Source organism: Pelophylax lessonae (genome assembly GCF_965119305.1).
Source record: "Pelophylax lessonae genome assembly, chromosome: 4".
In the NCBI taxonomy this organism is placed as follows: Eukaryota; Metazoa; Chordata; class Amphibia; order Anura; family Ranidae; genus Pelophylax; species Pelophylax lessonae.
Window position 1 is genome coordinate 135,075,265 of NC_138771.1, and position 14,921 is coordinate 135,090,185.

At 42.4% G+C, this 14,921-nt stretch overlaps 1 protein-coding gene across 5 annotated transcripts in view; it reads right to left on the reverse strand.

Annotated features, from left to right (window-relative positions):
- The window catches only part of VPS13C (vacuolar protein sorting 13 homolog C), a 555,353-nt gene that overhangs the window by 113,168 nt on the left and 427,264 nt on the right, over positions 1-14,921 (reverse strand). For all 5 annotated transcript variants that reach the window (XM_082257056.1, XM_082257055.1, XM_082257057.1 and 2 more), the window contains 5 exons: positions 13,125-13,360; positions 6,347-6,488; positions 6,133-6,267; positions 3,595-3,676; positions 2,307-2,376 (listed from right to left, as the gene is read on the reverse strand). In XM_082257056.1, coding sequence (XP_082113182.1) covers positions 2,307-2,376; positions 3,595-3,676; positions 6,133-6,267; positions 6,347-6,488; positions 13,125-13,360 — 665 coding nt within the window. The remainder of the gene's footprint in view (positions 1-2,306; positions 2,377-3,594; positions 3,677-6,132; positions 6,268-6,346; positions 6,489-13,124; positions 13,361-14,921) is intronic.

Here is a 14,921-nt window from a genome sequence, read left to right on the forward strand (position 1 = left end):
GCTCTTTCACACGGGCGTTCCGTATGTCCGTTTTTCATCCCATCCGTTTGCGGATGAAAAACGGACATAATGTATCTCTATGTAAATACCAATGTCAGAGGATGACCACCCGCTGACATCCGTTTTTCATCCGTTCAGTTCAGTTCCGTTTTTTTGAACGGAAGAGAACCCTATTTTTTCTTCCGTTCAAAAAACGGAATGGACGCAAAAACGGATGCCAGTGGTGTCATCTGCTGACATCCGTACTTACATAGAGATACATTATGTCCGTTTTTCATCCGCAAACGGATGGGATGAAAAACGGACATACGGACCGGATGACACAAGTGTCATCCGTGTCCGTTTCAAAAAAAAAAAAAAAAAGGAACTGATTGGGCATAAAAAACTGAACGCCCGTGTGAAAGAGCCCTTAGGTGTATTAGTGGACTTGTGATAGAAACAATTGAGTACTGTCCCCGTTCCTTTTTTTATTTGCACTAACATACAATTTTTCAGGACAAGCTTTCTGGGGAGGGCCCTTCCTGAAGAAGGGGACATAACCCGTAAGCTTGTCGTTAAAAAAAAAAAAAAAAAGAACCATGTACAGTATTCAATTGTTTGTTTCTAAACATCTGGGAGAGTACAGACACACCTTAAATTTTTTTTCCTGATTTAGCTGTACTGTTTTACCCAACCATAGTGAACTCTGCACTAATGCAATAAAATAACATATAAAGAATATCAAGAAAAACAATATAAACCAACCTAAAATATCACTGTGAAGATATCTGCTTCCACTAGTACCCATAAACAGATAATTATAACTATATAAAATATATAACTGTATACATAAATAAATGTGTAGCACTATCCCTTTATGATTTCTGAATAGAATACACATATAATAATAAATGCAATGCAAACAAACTCAGTGCAAATTGTGTCGAAACACAATCTCAATATAAACCTAAAGCGGGGGTTCCAACCAAAAGTGGAACTTCCGCATAGGTATCCCTGACATGCCACATTTGGCATGTCATTTTTGGGGGGGTTACCCACTCCCACTTCCGCTCAGGCCACCTAGGCGGCTCAAGAGGAAGTTCTCCTTTCCCTCTCCCTCCCTTTAATCTCATGGGACATGTCACAGAAAAAGAATTTCCAGTGTTAATATGCAGTCACACCCCTTTAGCACCTGATGGATAATATACATGTACAAGCTATTGAGATTTGAGCACAGGTATTTCTTATTTATATTACCAAATCCATGCAGACAATTTATAGCAATCCCACTGCACTCCTTTTTTTCTTTGCATGGCTCTTTACAGATTAAGTTGCTCTAAAATTAGCACCATTTTTACAGCTTAAAAATAGAGAGATTGACAGATTGTTTCCAACATTAAATTGCTGAATTACATAAGGGCTTTGGTACTGATCACTCACTGTGTTCATTCATAACTGAAACATAGTAAACTATGTTTACTATGCTTAAGTTAGTGAAGGAACAGGAGAAACTGGGAAATTCACGTCCTCAGTCTCTTTCTCTGTCTGAAAAGTGAGACATCGACGGTCTGCTTGGACCCCTGATATTTCAAGTCCCTCCCCCAAACAGCTTTGAAAAAAAATTGTAAAAAATAAAACATTGTCAAAAATAACTAAAAAATTGTAAAACTAATAAAACTTTTTTTTTGTAAAAAAGTAATTTAAAAAAAGTTAAAACAAAGTACCAGACACTTCAAAGGTGACACTGAATTGATCGCCTGAAGGACTCTTGGACAGACATACTTTTGATACCTTACTCTTCTCTTCTCTTTCCTCTCCGTCTTCGCTTGTTTTATTGTCTCTATATACCCCTTATTATTCTCATCCCCTTATTATGGATGGTCACAAGCGCTCTTTAATATTAGCATATTTTCATGTAAGCAGACAGTAACAGACTTGTAGGCCTAGGTTATTCCTCTTCACTTCAGGGAATGCTCATGTTACAGTGTATGCATTTCCTCAAATAAAAGGCCAAACATAGCATAACCCCATAAATTATTCTCCCACCCTATGCAAGTTTCATTAAAAAATATGTATTCAGGGGAACCAGGAACCTTTTTTCCCTAAAGACATAATTTCTGACAAAAAGTCAGGGTGGTGGATTTAAGATTAAATTGATTGTTTGATTTTGCATGAAGTTGGTTTGCATTGCATATATTATTGTATGTGTATAACGTTACATTCACTATTCCTAAAGGGATAGCACTACACATTTGTTCATGTATAGGTGTAGTATTTTGTTTATGAAACATAGAAATTTTATACCCTGAACAAAATAAATGACTTACTTAAACTGCTTGACTTTGCTGAATTCATTAAACCTGGTAATAATGCTAACATCAATAAAAGGCTTAGGTTCTAAAAGACAAAAAAGTCAGGAAATTAGTTTTTCTTATCTTAACAAAACATTATTAATTACATGAACTGCTTATTCCACTGTGCTGTGTTGTTGGAGTATTAAAAAAAAAAAAAAAAAACTAGGATATTTATTTAGGAATACACTATTCATATAACAAATATCAATTCAAATTTTTGGAGATGTGGCCTTGGGCAACCTAATACATTTACCATGTAGGAGTCTATAACCGGTAAGGTACAGGAGAAATATAATGCCCGTGACATCACAATCCTATATGGAATTAATTTAAATAATGTCCATAAACACCGGTGTTTTCACACGTGTGCACTTTTGTGAATCACTCTTCAGAAAGAATCCTCTGTAAAAAGTGTCAACATTGATGTGCCTATGATCCGCCACCGGTAAAAATACCTACTCACCGGAGGCAAGCATATATCTTGTATAAGAGGGTCACACACAAGTTCTCCACTGAAACCTCAGCAATAAGGCCACATTGAGTCGATGTACTGGGACACTTGTATCTCCTCGATACCTCACATTAAAAAAGGACAAGAATAGAAAAGCCTCCATAGTGTGATACCGTACGTTTATTAAAAAATATTGAAGTTAAAACACTTACATTGTGCAACAATATTTTTTTAATAAACGTACGGTATCACACTATGGAGGCTTCTCTATTCTTGCCCTTTTAATGTGAGGTATCAAGGAGATAAATGTGGAGATACAATAAATGTGGAGATACGCATGCACAGTAGGGAACCGCCCGTGAAGCTGCAAGGCTTCACTGCCGGGTTCCCATACCGGCAATGGCGGCAGCAGCACCCAACAGGCGATGGAAACATCGGCTGCGGTGCCGACATCGCTGGACTTCAGGACAGGTAAGTGTACTAATATTAAAAGTCAGCAGCTACAGTATGTGTAGCTGCTGACTTAATTTTTTGAGGGGGAGGCTGGAACACTGCTTTAAGTTACAAGAACATAATTTTGCCCAAAGCCCTGATTCAAAGATATAGAAATTTTTCAGAACTTAATAAATCATTTGCACAACCTCAGGACCATTATTTGTTTGATTGTAACAACATTATTTTGTAATGAGTCTAATTTAACAAATACATTTTAACATTATTTTATATAATAATGGTTGCATTACAATGGTTAAGATTCACAGATGAAAGCATAAAAATACATTTGACAAATAGACACATAAAGGTCTTTACCAGAGTCCAGGGCAATGGATTTTGGAGGTGCTACTGGGTGAAAGACTGCAGGGAACATTGAACCAGGAAGCTGGTTATCCACCTAACAAAGTAAACACAACAGTAAGTTCTATAAATTCTCACTATCATAGCAAAATTGTCCATCACTTCCTGCCAACCAAGTACATCTGTAAATTAAAAGCTTTATTAAATAGAGTGCAAAGAGAAATGTCATCTAATTTCTACCCGAGCCAGGCTCATAAAATATCTGTTTGTTATGAATCACTGCTCAAAATTAAATTTTCAATTACTCTACCTCTGAATTAGCTTTTTCTCTTAGTGAAAGAACTGGATAACCTGTTCTAACAGAAATTGTGTGGAATGTGTGCAATTTTGCAACCTGCATTAAATTTCCCTGATCAGACAATCGCATGTGGGGAAAGATGGAATAAAACCATTTGTACGTGTTTATGTTAAAACTTTTTTTTTCCTTTATAATATATTGTGTTGGTACTGGAAAAATTCATATAATGAAGCTGAGCATATAAAATGTAAAAAGCCAATGATTTATTAGAAATGAACATAAGCATAAAATTAATAATAGCTACAACTACTGTACACTTAAAATCGGAACTTCACTCTCGCTCAATCAGCATTGACTATTTTAATCCTTATGCTGCTGGCATTAGCAAATATACATATTTACTTGTTTTAACATAATTTTTACTCTTTTTTTCTACATTTCTGGGCAAAAGATATCTCACACATCCCAGGAGTCTTCAGGAGGGGTTTTCTCAGCTAAGCACATCCTCCTGCATGCATGCCTGAGCTAAAGGCAGATGGATTCTAGGAAGTAAATGCTGCATGAATCATCTGCTCTTACTCAAGATGGCCCTGGCCAGAAATGCTGGGGGGAGTGTTTTTCAAAGTGATTTCTCAGCATAATAAGGCATGGAAACCTTGATTGATGACTTTGTTTTGAATTTTGAAAATTAATTAAATTGTTTTGGTGCTCAGATGCAGTGTAACTCAGCTTTAACAACAGCATCTAGATATGAGTTTAAAAAAATAACATTGTGTACAAAACCATGCTGGATTCACCTAAAGGGCAAGATGTTTGTACACCTCCTTTGTACACTTAAAATCGGAACTTCACTCTCGCTCAATCAGCATTGACTATTTTAATCCTTATGCTGCTGGCATTAGCAAATATACATATTTACTTGTTTTAACATAATTTTTACTCTTTTTTTCTACATTTCTGGGCAAAAGATATCTCACACATCCCAGGAGTTTTCAGGAGGGGTTTTCTCAGCTAAGCACATCCTCCTGCATGCATGCCTGAGCTAAAGGCAGATGTATTCTAGGAAGTAAATGCTGCATGAATCATCTGCTCTTACTCAAAATGGCCCTGGCCAGAAATGCTACTCAGCTTTAACAACAGCATCTAGATAGGAGTTTAAAAAAATAACATTGTGTACAAAACCATGCTGGATTCACCTAAAGGGCAAGATGTTTGTACACCTCCTTTGCTTTAAAACACATAGGTAAAACCAAAACCCTTGAATTCTGCAGTATGATCTCATACATCCATAAACAACATGACTAAGTACTCCTACTTATTAGGGATACCTTATTCTCTTGTGAAGAATTAAGAGAATTATGAATTGTATACGGTAATAACAGAATTGCACAGGAAAGCAGTTTGCATTCCTGTTTGATGCCTGCAGTGCAATCTGGCAGCCTATTCATTTGAATGGGCTGCAAATTGCTCCAGGCTGCACAAAAAGTAGTGCATGCGCTACTTTTAAAAAACTCACCAAACCAAATTGCATGGTACTGCGGCACCATGCGATCTGGTGCCTGCAAGCACACTGCGTTTTGTGATCTGTGTTTGGGGTACCGTTAACAATGCAAAGGCACCCACAGCAAAACACAAAGGCAGTTCATTTCAAATGCAGTGTGGGAAACGCATCTTTCTCGTATAGTGTTCTGGTTTGAACCGGCCCTTAAAGTAGATGTAAAGGTTAGTTTTTTTTTTTTAAATAACAAACATGTTATATGTACCTGCTCTGTGCAAGAGTTTTGCACAGAGCAGCCCTGATCCTCCTCTTCTGGGGTGCCCCAGGTGTTGCTTCTGGCTCCTCCTATGCATCGGATGCCCCCACTGAAAGCTACTTTCCATGGGGGCACCCGTGCGGGCGCACTCACGAGTCCCGCTGCTGTGTCCATTGGCACAGGCAGCAGGACTCGGCCCCCTGTCACTGGATTTGACAGAAGTGGAGGCCAATGGCTCCTGCTGCTATTAATCTATCCAATGAGGACCCTGGACAGCGGTTAGAGCTGCTGGGCTTGTGCTCGTCGCTGGAACATTCGGGTTCAGGTAGGAATAACGGGGGGTCTAGGGGCAGCTACAACTAAGGTGAAAAACCTTGAGGCTTTACAAATCCTTTAAGCATTTTCATTATCAAGTTTGCACTTACACCTTTAATTGGTGCTCCTTTTAGAGAAATTGTTACTTTTTTACTCCGATTCCAGGATAGTATATAAAATCTGTACCTGCAGCCAGTATAGTTGGGCTCGTAAACTTCTTTGGTGTGGTGACTGCTTGAATTCTACTCGAATTCCAGATAGGAAACTTCTTCTTATCTTGTAATTAAATGGCAAACGCATTTCCATGGCACTGAAACTGACCTAAAGATGCATGAAAAGTATAAGTAAACTGATGAAAGGATAGAATATGTGTGCTATGCTTTATTAACTTTAGACTCACCTCAAAATTATTGTCAATTTTAGTCCATCTGCTTTGCTCTCCTGTAAGATATTTCTCATAGGCTTGTTCAAGTTGTAAGATATGTTTCTGGTTAAATGGCTTCCACTTCTGTTTTGGCATGTGCTCCCAGATGATACCTGAACTGCAAAACCAAAGCAGCGAACAAAAATGTTTAAAACATACCAAAATGCATGCAGAAAATGTATAGCAGTCCCAAAGCACTCCTTTTTTTCTTTGCATGACTCTTTACAGATTTAGTGGCTCTAAAATTAGCATCATTTTTACAGTTAAAAAATATAGAGATATTCAGATTGTTTCCTACATTGAATTTCTGAATTATAGAAGGGCTTTGGTACTGATCACTTACTGTGTTCATTCTTATTGAAACATAGTAAACTGTGTTTACTTTGCTTAAGTTTGTGAATGAACAGGAGTAACTGGGGAAATCATGTCCTCAGTCTCTTTCTCGGTCTGGTCTGCTTAGACCCCTGATATTTCACCAAATTCTCTCCCCCAAACAGCTTTAAAAAAAAATTGTAAAAAATAAAACTGTCTAAAATAACTAAAAAAAATGTAAAACGAATACAATTTTTTTTGAGTAAAAATGTAATAAAAAAAAAAAAAGGTAAAAAAAGTACAGGACACTTAAAAGGAGGCACTGGATTGAGCGCCTGATGGACTCTTGGACAGACATACTTTCGATACCTTACTCTTCTCTTACCTCTCCATCTTCGCATGTTTTGTCTTCAAATAGTTTGATGCATTTTTGATTCTGTTGTCGGACCGCTAGTAGTGACTCAAGGTTACTGTCTAGGCTCTATATGTGACAAGATATCTTAACCACTTCAGCCCCGGAAGATTTTACCCTCTTCCTTACCAGACCCTATTTTGCAATTCGGCACTGCAGTACTTTAATGGACAATTGCGCGGTCGTGCGAAAGCTGTACCCCAGGGGTATTGAATTAAAATTCAGAGGTCCGATTAGTAAAATTTTCTTCCAGCAGAGGTCCAGATTGCATTTTTGTGTGATGACTCGGATTCTTTACATCACAACCCAGGTGTGCAGGCACGACAGTCCATTTATTTGAATGGGCTGCTGTGTCTGCGTATTCTGCTGGGGAAAAAGCCCTGGCACCTTTTTAAAAATGCAGTCGCATGGAAACTGCATGGTGTGTTTGCATGCTATTTTCATGTGCGGGAAACCACATCTTGGTTTTTATTGGGTTTAAGACTCAATGGTACCCCTGCACGTTTTCTGTGCAGCTGCTTATCCCCCTTCACATCACCACCCCCACACACAGTACTGTCCCCCTTCACATCCCCACACACAGCACTGTCCCCCTTCAAATCACCACCCCCCACACACAGCACTGTCCCCTTTCACATCACCACACACAGAACTGTCTCCCTTCACATCACAACCCCCCCCACACACAGCGCTGTTCCCCTTCACATGAACCCCCACACACAGCGCTGTCCCCCTTTACATCACCACCCACAGCACTGTCCCCCTTCACATCACCACCCACAGCACTGTCCCCCTTCACATCATCACCCACCACACACAGCACTGTCCCCCTTCACATCACCACCCCCCCCCCCCCACACACAGCACTGTCCCCCTTCACATCACCACCCCCCACACACAGCACTGTCCCTCTTCACATCACCACCCACCACACACAGCACTGTCCCCCTTCACATCACTCCCCCCCCCCCCCACACACACAGCACTGTCCCCCTTCACATCACCACCCCCCCACACACATCACTGTCCCTCTTCACATCACCACCCACCACACACAGCACTGTCCCCCTTCACATCATCAACCCCCACACAAAGCACTGTCCCCCTTCACATCACCACCCCCCACACACAGCACTGTCCCCCTTCACATCACCACCCCCACACACATCACTGTCCCTCTTCACATCACCACCCACCACACACAGCACTGACCCCCTTCACATCACCACCACCCCCACACACACACAACCCGGCACCCTTCACATATCACCCCCCCCCCAGCACTGCCCCCTTCACATATCACCCCCCCCCCACAGCACTGCCCCTTTCACAACCTCCAACCCACAGCACTGCCTCCCTTCACATATCACTCCTGCAGCACTGCCCCCTTTACCTACCCCCACAGCACTGCCCACCTAATATCCCTGCCTCAGCACTGCCCCCCCCCCCACAGCACTGCCCCCTTCACATATCCCCCCAACAGCACTGTCCCTCTCACATCCCCAAAACAGCACTATCCCTCTCACATCTCCCTCACAACACTGCCCACTTCACATATCACCCCCAAAGCACTGCCCCTTTCACATCCCCCTCACAGCACTGTCCTCATTTACAACACCCCTCCTCCCCCCCACAAACCACTGCCCCCTTAACATATCACCCCCACAGCACTGCCCCTTTCACCCCCCCCCTGCAACAGCACTGTCCCCCTTTGCATCAGCCCCCCCCCCACACACATACACAGCACTGCCATGTTAACACACACCCCCATAGCACTGCCCCATTCACCCCCCCCACAGCACTGTTTCTTTCACCCCCCACAGCACTGTCCCCCTTTACATCCCCCCCCCTTCCCCCAAACACACACACCACTACCCTCTTAACATATCACCCCCACAGCACTGCCCCCTTCACCTCCCCCCCACAGCACTGCCCCCTTCAAATCATCCCCACAGCATTGCTCCCCTTTACATGAATCCCCAAACACCGTACTACCCTCCTGTACATGACCCCTGCTACCCCCTCCTGTACATGACCCCTGCTCCCCATCCTTCACAAGTTCACAGCCATGTCCTCCCTTCACTCTCCTACCTTACACAGAGCGGAGAGCAGGAGGCGGGACAATCTTGAACCAAAGGCAGAGGAACAGCAGCACTGCATTGAGAGAGGCACCTGACTGTGTGACTCCCAGTCAATCACCTCCCGCCTCCCATCAGCCAATCACCTCCAACGTGAAAAGTTAATTCAGGCACCTGCCTCTCTCCAATCCAATGCCGGTCCCGTCCCAGTCCAGAACCTTCCTGCCTCCGGCCGTCCGCCCTGCTCTGCTAATGACAGCGGCAGAGGCTGGGAAGAAAAGCAGCTGCCAAATGGACCGCTGTTTAGTGATGCCCGCTGTACCTAAACAAAATTGACGTCCTTTTTTAACCCACAAATAGAGCTTTCTTTCGGTGGTATTTGATCACCTGTGCGATTTTTTTTGCGCTATAAACAAAAAAAGAGCGAAACTTTTGAAAAAAAAAAAAACAATATTTTTCACATTCTGCTATAAAACATTCCCAAAAAATTAAAAATCAAAATGTTTTAACATTTTAGGCCAATTTGTTTTCTGCTACATATTTTTTGGGGAAAAAAAAAAAAAAAATCGCAATAAGCGTATTTTGATTGGTTTGCTCAAAAGTTATCGCGTCTACTAACTATGGGAAAGACTGGTCATTTTTATTCATTTTTTTTTAACTAGTAATGACGGCGATCTGCGATTTTTTGCGGGACTGCAACATTGCGGCGGACAGATCAGACCCCTAACTGACATTTTTGACACTTTTGGGGGGACCAGTGACATTACTACAGTAATCAGTGCTATAAATATGCACTGTTACTGTAATAATGCCATTGGCAGGGATGGGGTTAACCCTGTGGGTGATCAAGGGGTTAAATGTGACCCTAGGGAAATGATTCTAACTCTATGGGGGTTGGGCTTCTGAAATGATCACAGAGACATGCGATCCTATATAGCAGGATCACATGAGCTCTGTGATCATCCCAGGGAGAAGGACGGTCAGCTGTGTTTACAACAGCCGACCGTCCTCTCTCAGCGGGGAGCGATCGCGGGTGTCAGGCAGCAATCGGAGCCGCCTGACACACGCATCGGCTTCCCCACTGACGAGCAGGGGTGGGAGCACGCCACCAGCGGTGCGCGCTCGCCCCCCTAGACTCCCCAGAGCGAGCGCCTTACATGTACGGCGATTTGCCTGGGAGCGGCTCCCTGGCGCAGTATAGCTGTTAAAGAAAATTATACAGATTTCAATATATTATCTGATGATCCTATGGTGGATGTGCACACCTATTGGTTAGAGCCTCTGTGGTTTCTATATACTGTATGCTATAGTTTGTTTTGAACCATTATTATCACCTGCCCAGGTGGTTGGGTGGGCAGGTGTAGTCCTACTCGAACCCTCTGCCAGGTCTACAATGTTGTTCTGTCTCGTAGACTGTTGATTGGCCTTACCGTAGAATATGGCCTGTTCTACACTACAGCAATTGACCCTTAATTGTTTACCACCTTTGCAATGTTTTATACAACTACTGCTGGTCTTTTCTTTGGACTTTGATTAAAGAAATGGCGCCGGCTACAGCAAAATGGCTGCCATACGCAACAACCATGAGGCTACCAGGGACCCCGGATATCAGCCACTGTGGAGAGGGGGGGGATCGGGTACAGGACAACCATCAGCAGCCAGTGCTCCCCCTTACCCCAGCTGTGAAGCCCATCTGCCGATGGCATGCCCCCCACCACAAGTACAGTGCAGCACACCATTCCCTGCCATTTACCAACCCATCACGCTACCCTGGGGAAGGAGGAGTACTTGCAGGTCCGACCATCCCAGAGAGGGGCCTACGTCCACCCCAAACCCATCCAGGGGGAGAGGGGTGACAGCTACTTACCAAACCAGGAACCAGGCGGGCACCACTCCAGACAGAACCTTCTCACCATTGAAATTGGGAGAACTGTCAGCTAGGAGGAACACTGCGATTCAGGCAGCGACCCGGTCGTATGTGACCTAATGAGGCGTTTAACTTGCAGGCCAGCCTCCATCCAGTGGGGCTATGTCGCGGCCGATAGAGCGCGGATCTCTGGTCTGCGCGCACTCGCTGGCCAGACTTGGGGGACCACTGGATCTAGATATCCAGTCTGTCGCCCAGTCCAGCAGCTGATTGTAGATCTCACAGGAAAAAAACAGGAGAAAAAATGCCATGCAAAAAGAAAAAAATGCCAGAACTCGAGGTTCCGGTAGGGAACTAGGTCCTTACTCCTGACTAGGCAGAAAAAAACTGAAGGCCTATAGCAGAGAGGGGGATGTATAGCAGCTAGGACTGCCCATAGGCGTAGCCAAGTCTTTTTTATGCCTAGTGTCCTACTCCTATACGGGGAAAACTAAACCCGTGGTTCTGAATAATGAAGAGCAGTGTCCGTCAATGAACGAAAAACATGGTTTTGATATTTTCGGGGGCGGGGGGATGTAGGGTAGGCTGTTGTTGGCAAGTTCTTAAAGCGCCAATATTTGGAACTACTGAAATTTGTCACTGGCGTTGGCAATGTTACCAAAACCTGCATAAATGCTTGCCTGAATTAGACACAGGTAGTTCTAAAGGAAATTAGCATCAGGAAAGTTTTCTCAAGGCTTTATTAAAATCACCTCACTGTATCTCTACTGCAAAATGGAGTTCTTCCCTTCCTTCCTGTAATCTTCTTTACATTATACACAGAGCTGTGCGTGCACAGCTAAGTGTGAAATTCAAGCATTAGAAGATATCACCCCTGCGCATGTGTGGGAGTTACATAATTCCAATACATAAACATATAGTGTGGGGATGTGACAACAAGCCAAAAGGCTATGGTAATATCCTGGGGGTCATCACTCCAAAAACTGACAAGGGAAAGAGAATGAAGAAAAAAGGGGCCACCAGGTGAATATCCAAAAAGTATAAAACTCACATTTTTTATTGTTACACAATGATTAAAAAGATCACAAAGTCATATAAAAGTTACATAAAACAGATCACAAAACACGTTATCCTTATAGGTCTATGCATTTCATGGGTTCTTCTTGAGGACTACACCCAGGGAAATGCATATATTATTTACTTATCACAAGAACAGGGTGGACTGGCTATACCGTCTTGGGCTGTGAAAATAGCAAGGATGAACCACTGAATCCAAGAAGAACTTTCAAATACTGAGATACAGGTATATCACACATTACAAGGTTTCCAATATCTTGAGCCAGTATAAAGACAAATACATATATTTCAAACAGGTTAAATCTGCCACAACATCAACATTATATACTAGGAGGTTTCTTTCCACCAGTTCTTCTCGTCATAAAAAAAACATAAAGGAAGGGGGCCAAAACTAGCATCTCAAGATATAATCTTCAACATGAAATTCTGTAATCAGCACGTCCTATTGTTCCCCAATATGCTCCTGCAAGCCAACCACTGGCATGAATCATGATCACCAAAACTAAATACCCAAGATGGCATAGCCAGTCCACCCTATTGTTTTGATATTGAATATACGTATTCTCTTGGATCTAGTCCTGAAGGGCAGACAACCCACAAAACACTTGGACATTTAAGAATAAAGCATTTTGTGATATGTTTAAGATGTAATTGATATAGGACTGTTATATTTTTAATCATTGTGTAACAATAAAATATGTGAGTTTTATACTTTTGGATATTCACCTGTGGTCATCCTTGAAATCTTTTTTTTTTTCGTCAATCTATTTCCCTTGGAGTTGCGTAATTCCACAACGGCCAATCAAGACAGCTGCACACCTTATACCTAGAAGAAGCTAGAGAGAAGAAGTTGGATGGCGGAGATAGCATCACTGGAGCAGAGTTGAGCATATGCAGACTTTATGTCCACTTTAAGTCAAAGAACAGCCCCAAAACAGTTATTTTCTTATCACTTACATTTTTTTTTGGGGGGGGTAGAAACTTCCTACCCGTATAGGACAAAGTTACCTTGTAATTCCTATGTAAGAAATTTCTTGCTTGCTCTCATTATTGATAAGGGAAAGGCCCAAACTGTGGATGGAAATATTTATTTCTTGATCTGGCTGCTCCATTTCCTCAGCTTGACGTGCTTTGGTCACCAAAGCCACATCTTCTGTAAAAAGCAAAATCCGCTGGCGCCCATCGAGGAATGACACCCAGTGTATCTGAGTATCCTGGTTAAAAGCAAACTGACCACTTTCATCCTGAAAAGTAAATATAAAAATTCTGAATGGCATTATCAAGTACACTTTAACTAGCTTATAAAAGATACTAAATCAAAAAATGAACCTCCAGACAAGACTTTTTTTTACCCAGTTTTAGGGTTAGAGTCTCTGCCAAGTTTCTACTGCTATTTATATTAAGGCTGGGAACAATTCCCTCCACCCCCTATCTTCGTAATCACAAAGGAATTGCACAAAATCTGTCCAACAGGGAAACAGACAGCATCAAAAACCTGGCAGAGGATTGAACTTTTGCTCAAAAGAACTTAAAACCAAAAAGAAAAAATGACTGGAGTTCAACTTTAAGTATAAATAAAAGAAAAACTTTTTTTAGTTTTGGAAAGAGTGAAGAAGGATTAGACGATCTAAAGCGATATACTGCATTCACGATAATGCCCTTGGACTGGTATAAGAAATGTTGTCTGCAGTGATTTCCTTGAAAACATATATACAACTTCACCTAATAATGTGCTCACATTTACTGCTTAGGATATAAAGACTAAAATAAAAAGCGGTGACTGTGGTTCTGTCATAGTGATACATGGCTATTGTTTCTGTGCTTTAAATGTTTTTATATATATGTCTGGGGTGTGGACGTCACTGATTTCCCTAGGTATCGGTCGCCTAATAAAGTATATATATATATATATATATATATATATATACATACATACACACACAGTATCTCACAAAAGTGAGTACAACCCTCCCATTTTTGTAAATCTTTTATTATAATTTTTCATGTGACAGCACTGAAGAAATGACACTTTGCTACAGTGTAAAGAGCTTGTATAACAGTGTAAACTTGCTGTCCCCTCAAAATAACTCAACACACAGCCATTAATATCTAAACCGCTGGTAACAAAAGTGAGTATACCCCTAAGTAAAAATGTCCTCATTGGGCCCAAAGTGTCAATATTTTGTGTGGCCACAATTATTTTCCAGTACTGCCTTAACCCTCTTGGGCATGGAGTTCACCAGAGCTTCACAGGTTGCCACTGTAGTCCTCTTCCACTCCTCCATGATGACATCACGGAGTTGGTGGATGTAAGAGACCTTGCACTCCTCCACCTTCCGTTTGAGGATGCCCCACAGATGCTCAATAGAGTTTAGGTCTGGAGACATGCTTGGCCAGTCCATCACCTTTACCCTCAGCTTTTTAGCAAGGCAGTGGTTGTCTTGGAGGTGTGTTTGGGGTCGTTATGTTGGAATACTGCCCTGGGGCCCAGTCTCTGAGGTGAGGGGGTCCTGCTCTGCTCCTGTTGCTCCCCAGTGCTTGCAGCACTCATGCAGCCCCAGACCATGACACTTCCACCACCATGCTTGACAGTAGGCAAGACACACTTGTCTTTGTACTCCTCACCTGGTTGCCGCCACACACGCTTGACACCATCTGAACCAGACAAGTTTATCTTGGTCTCATCAGACCACAGGACATGGTTCCAGTGCCCAGCCGCAATTACACTGATCCTCAGCCCGGCAGATGCCCAAAGGAAGAGTGGGGGGCTTCAGCTACAAGCACTGGGGCCAGCCCCCAACAGCG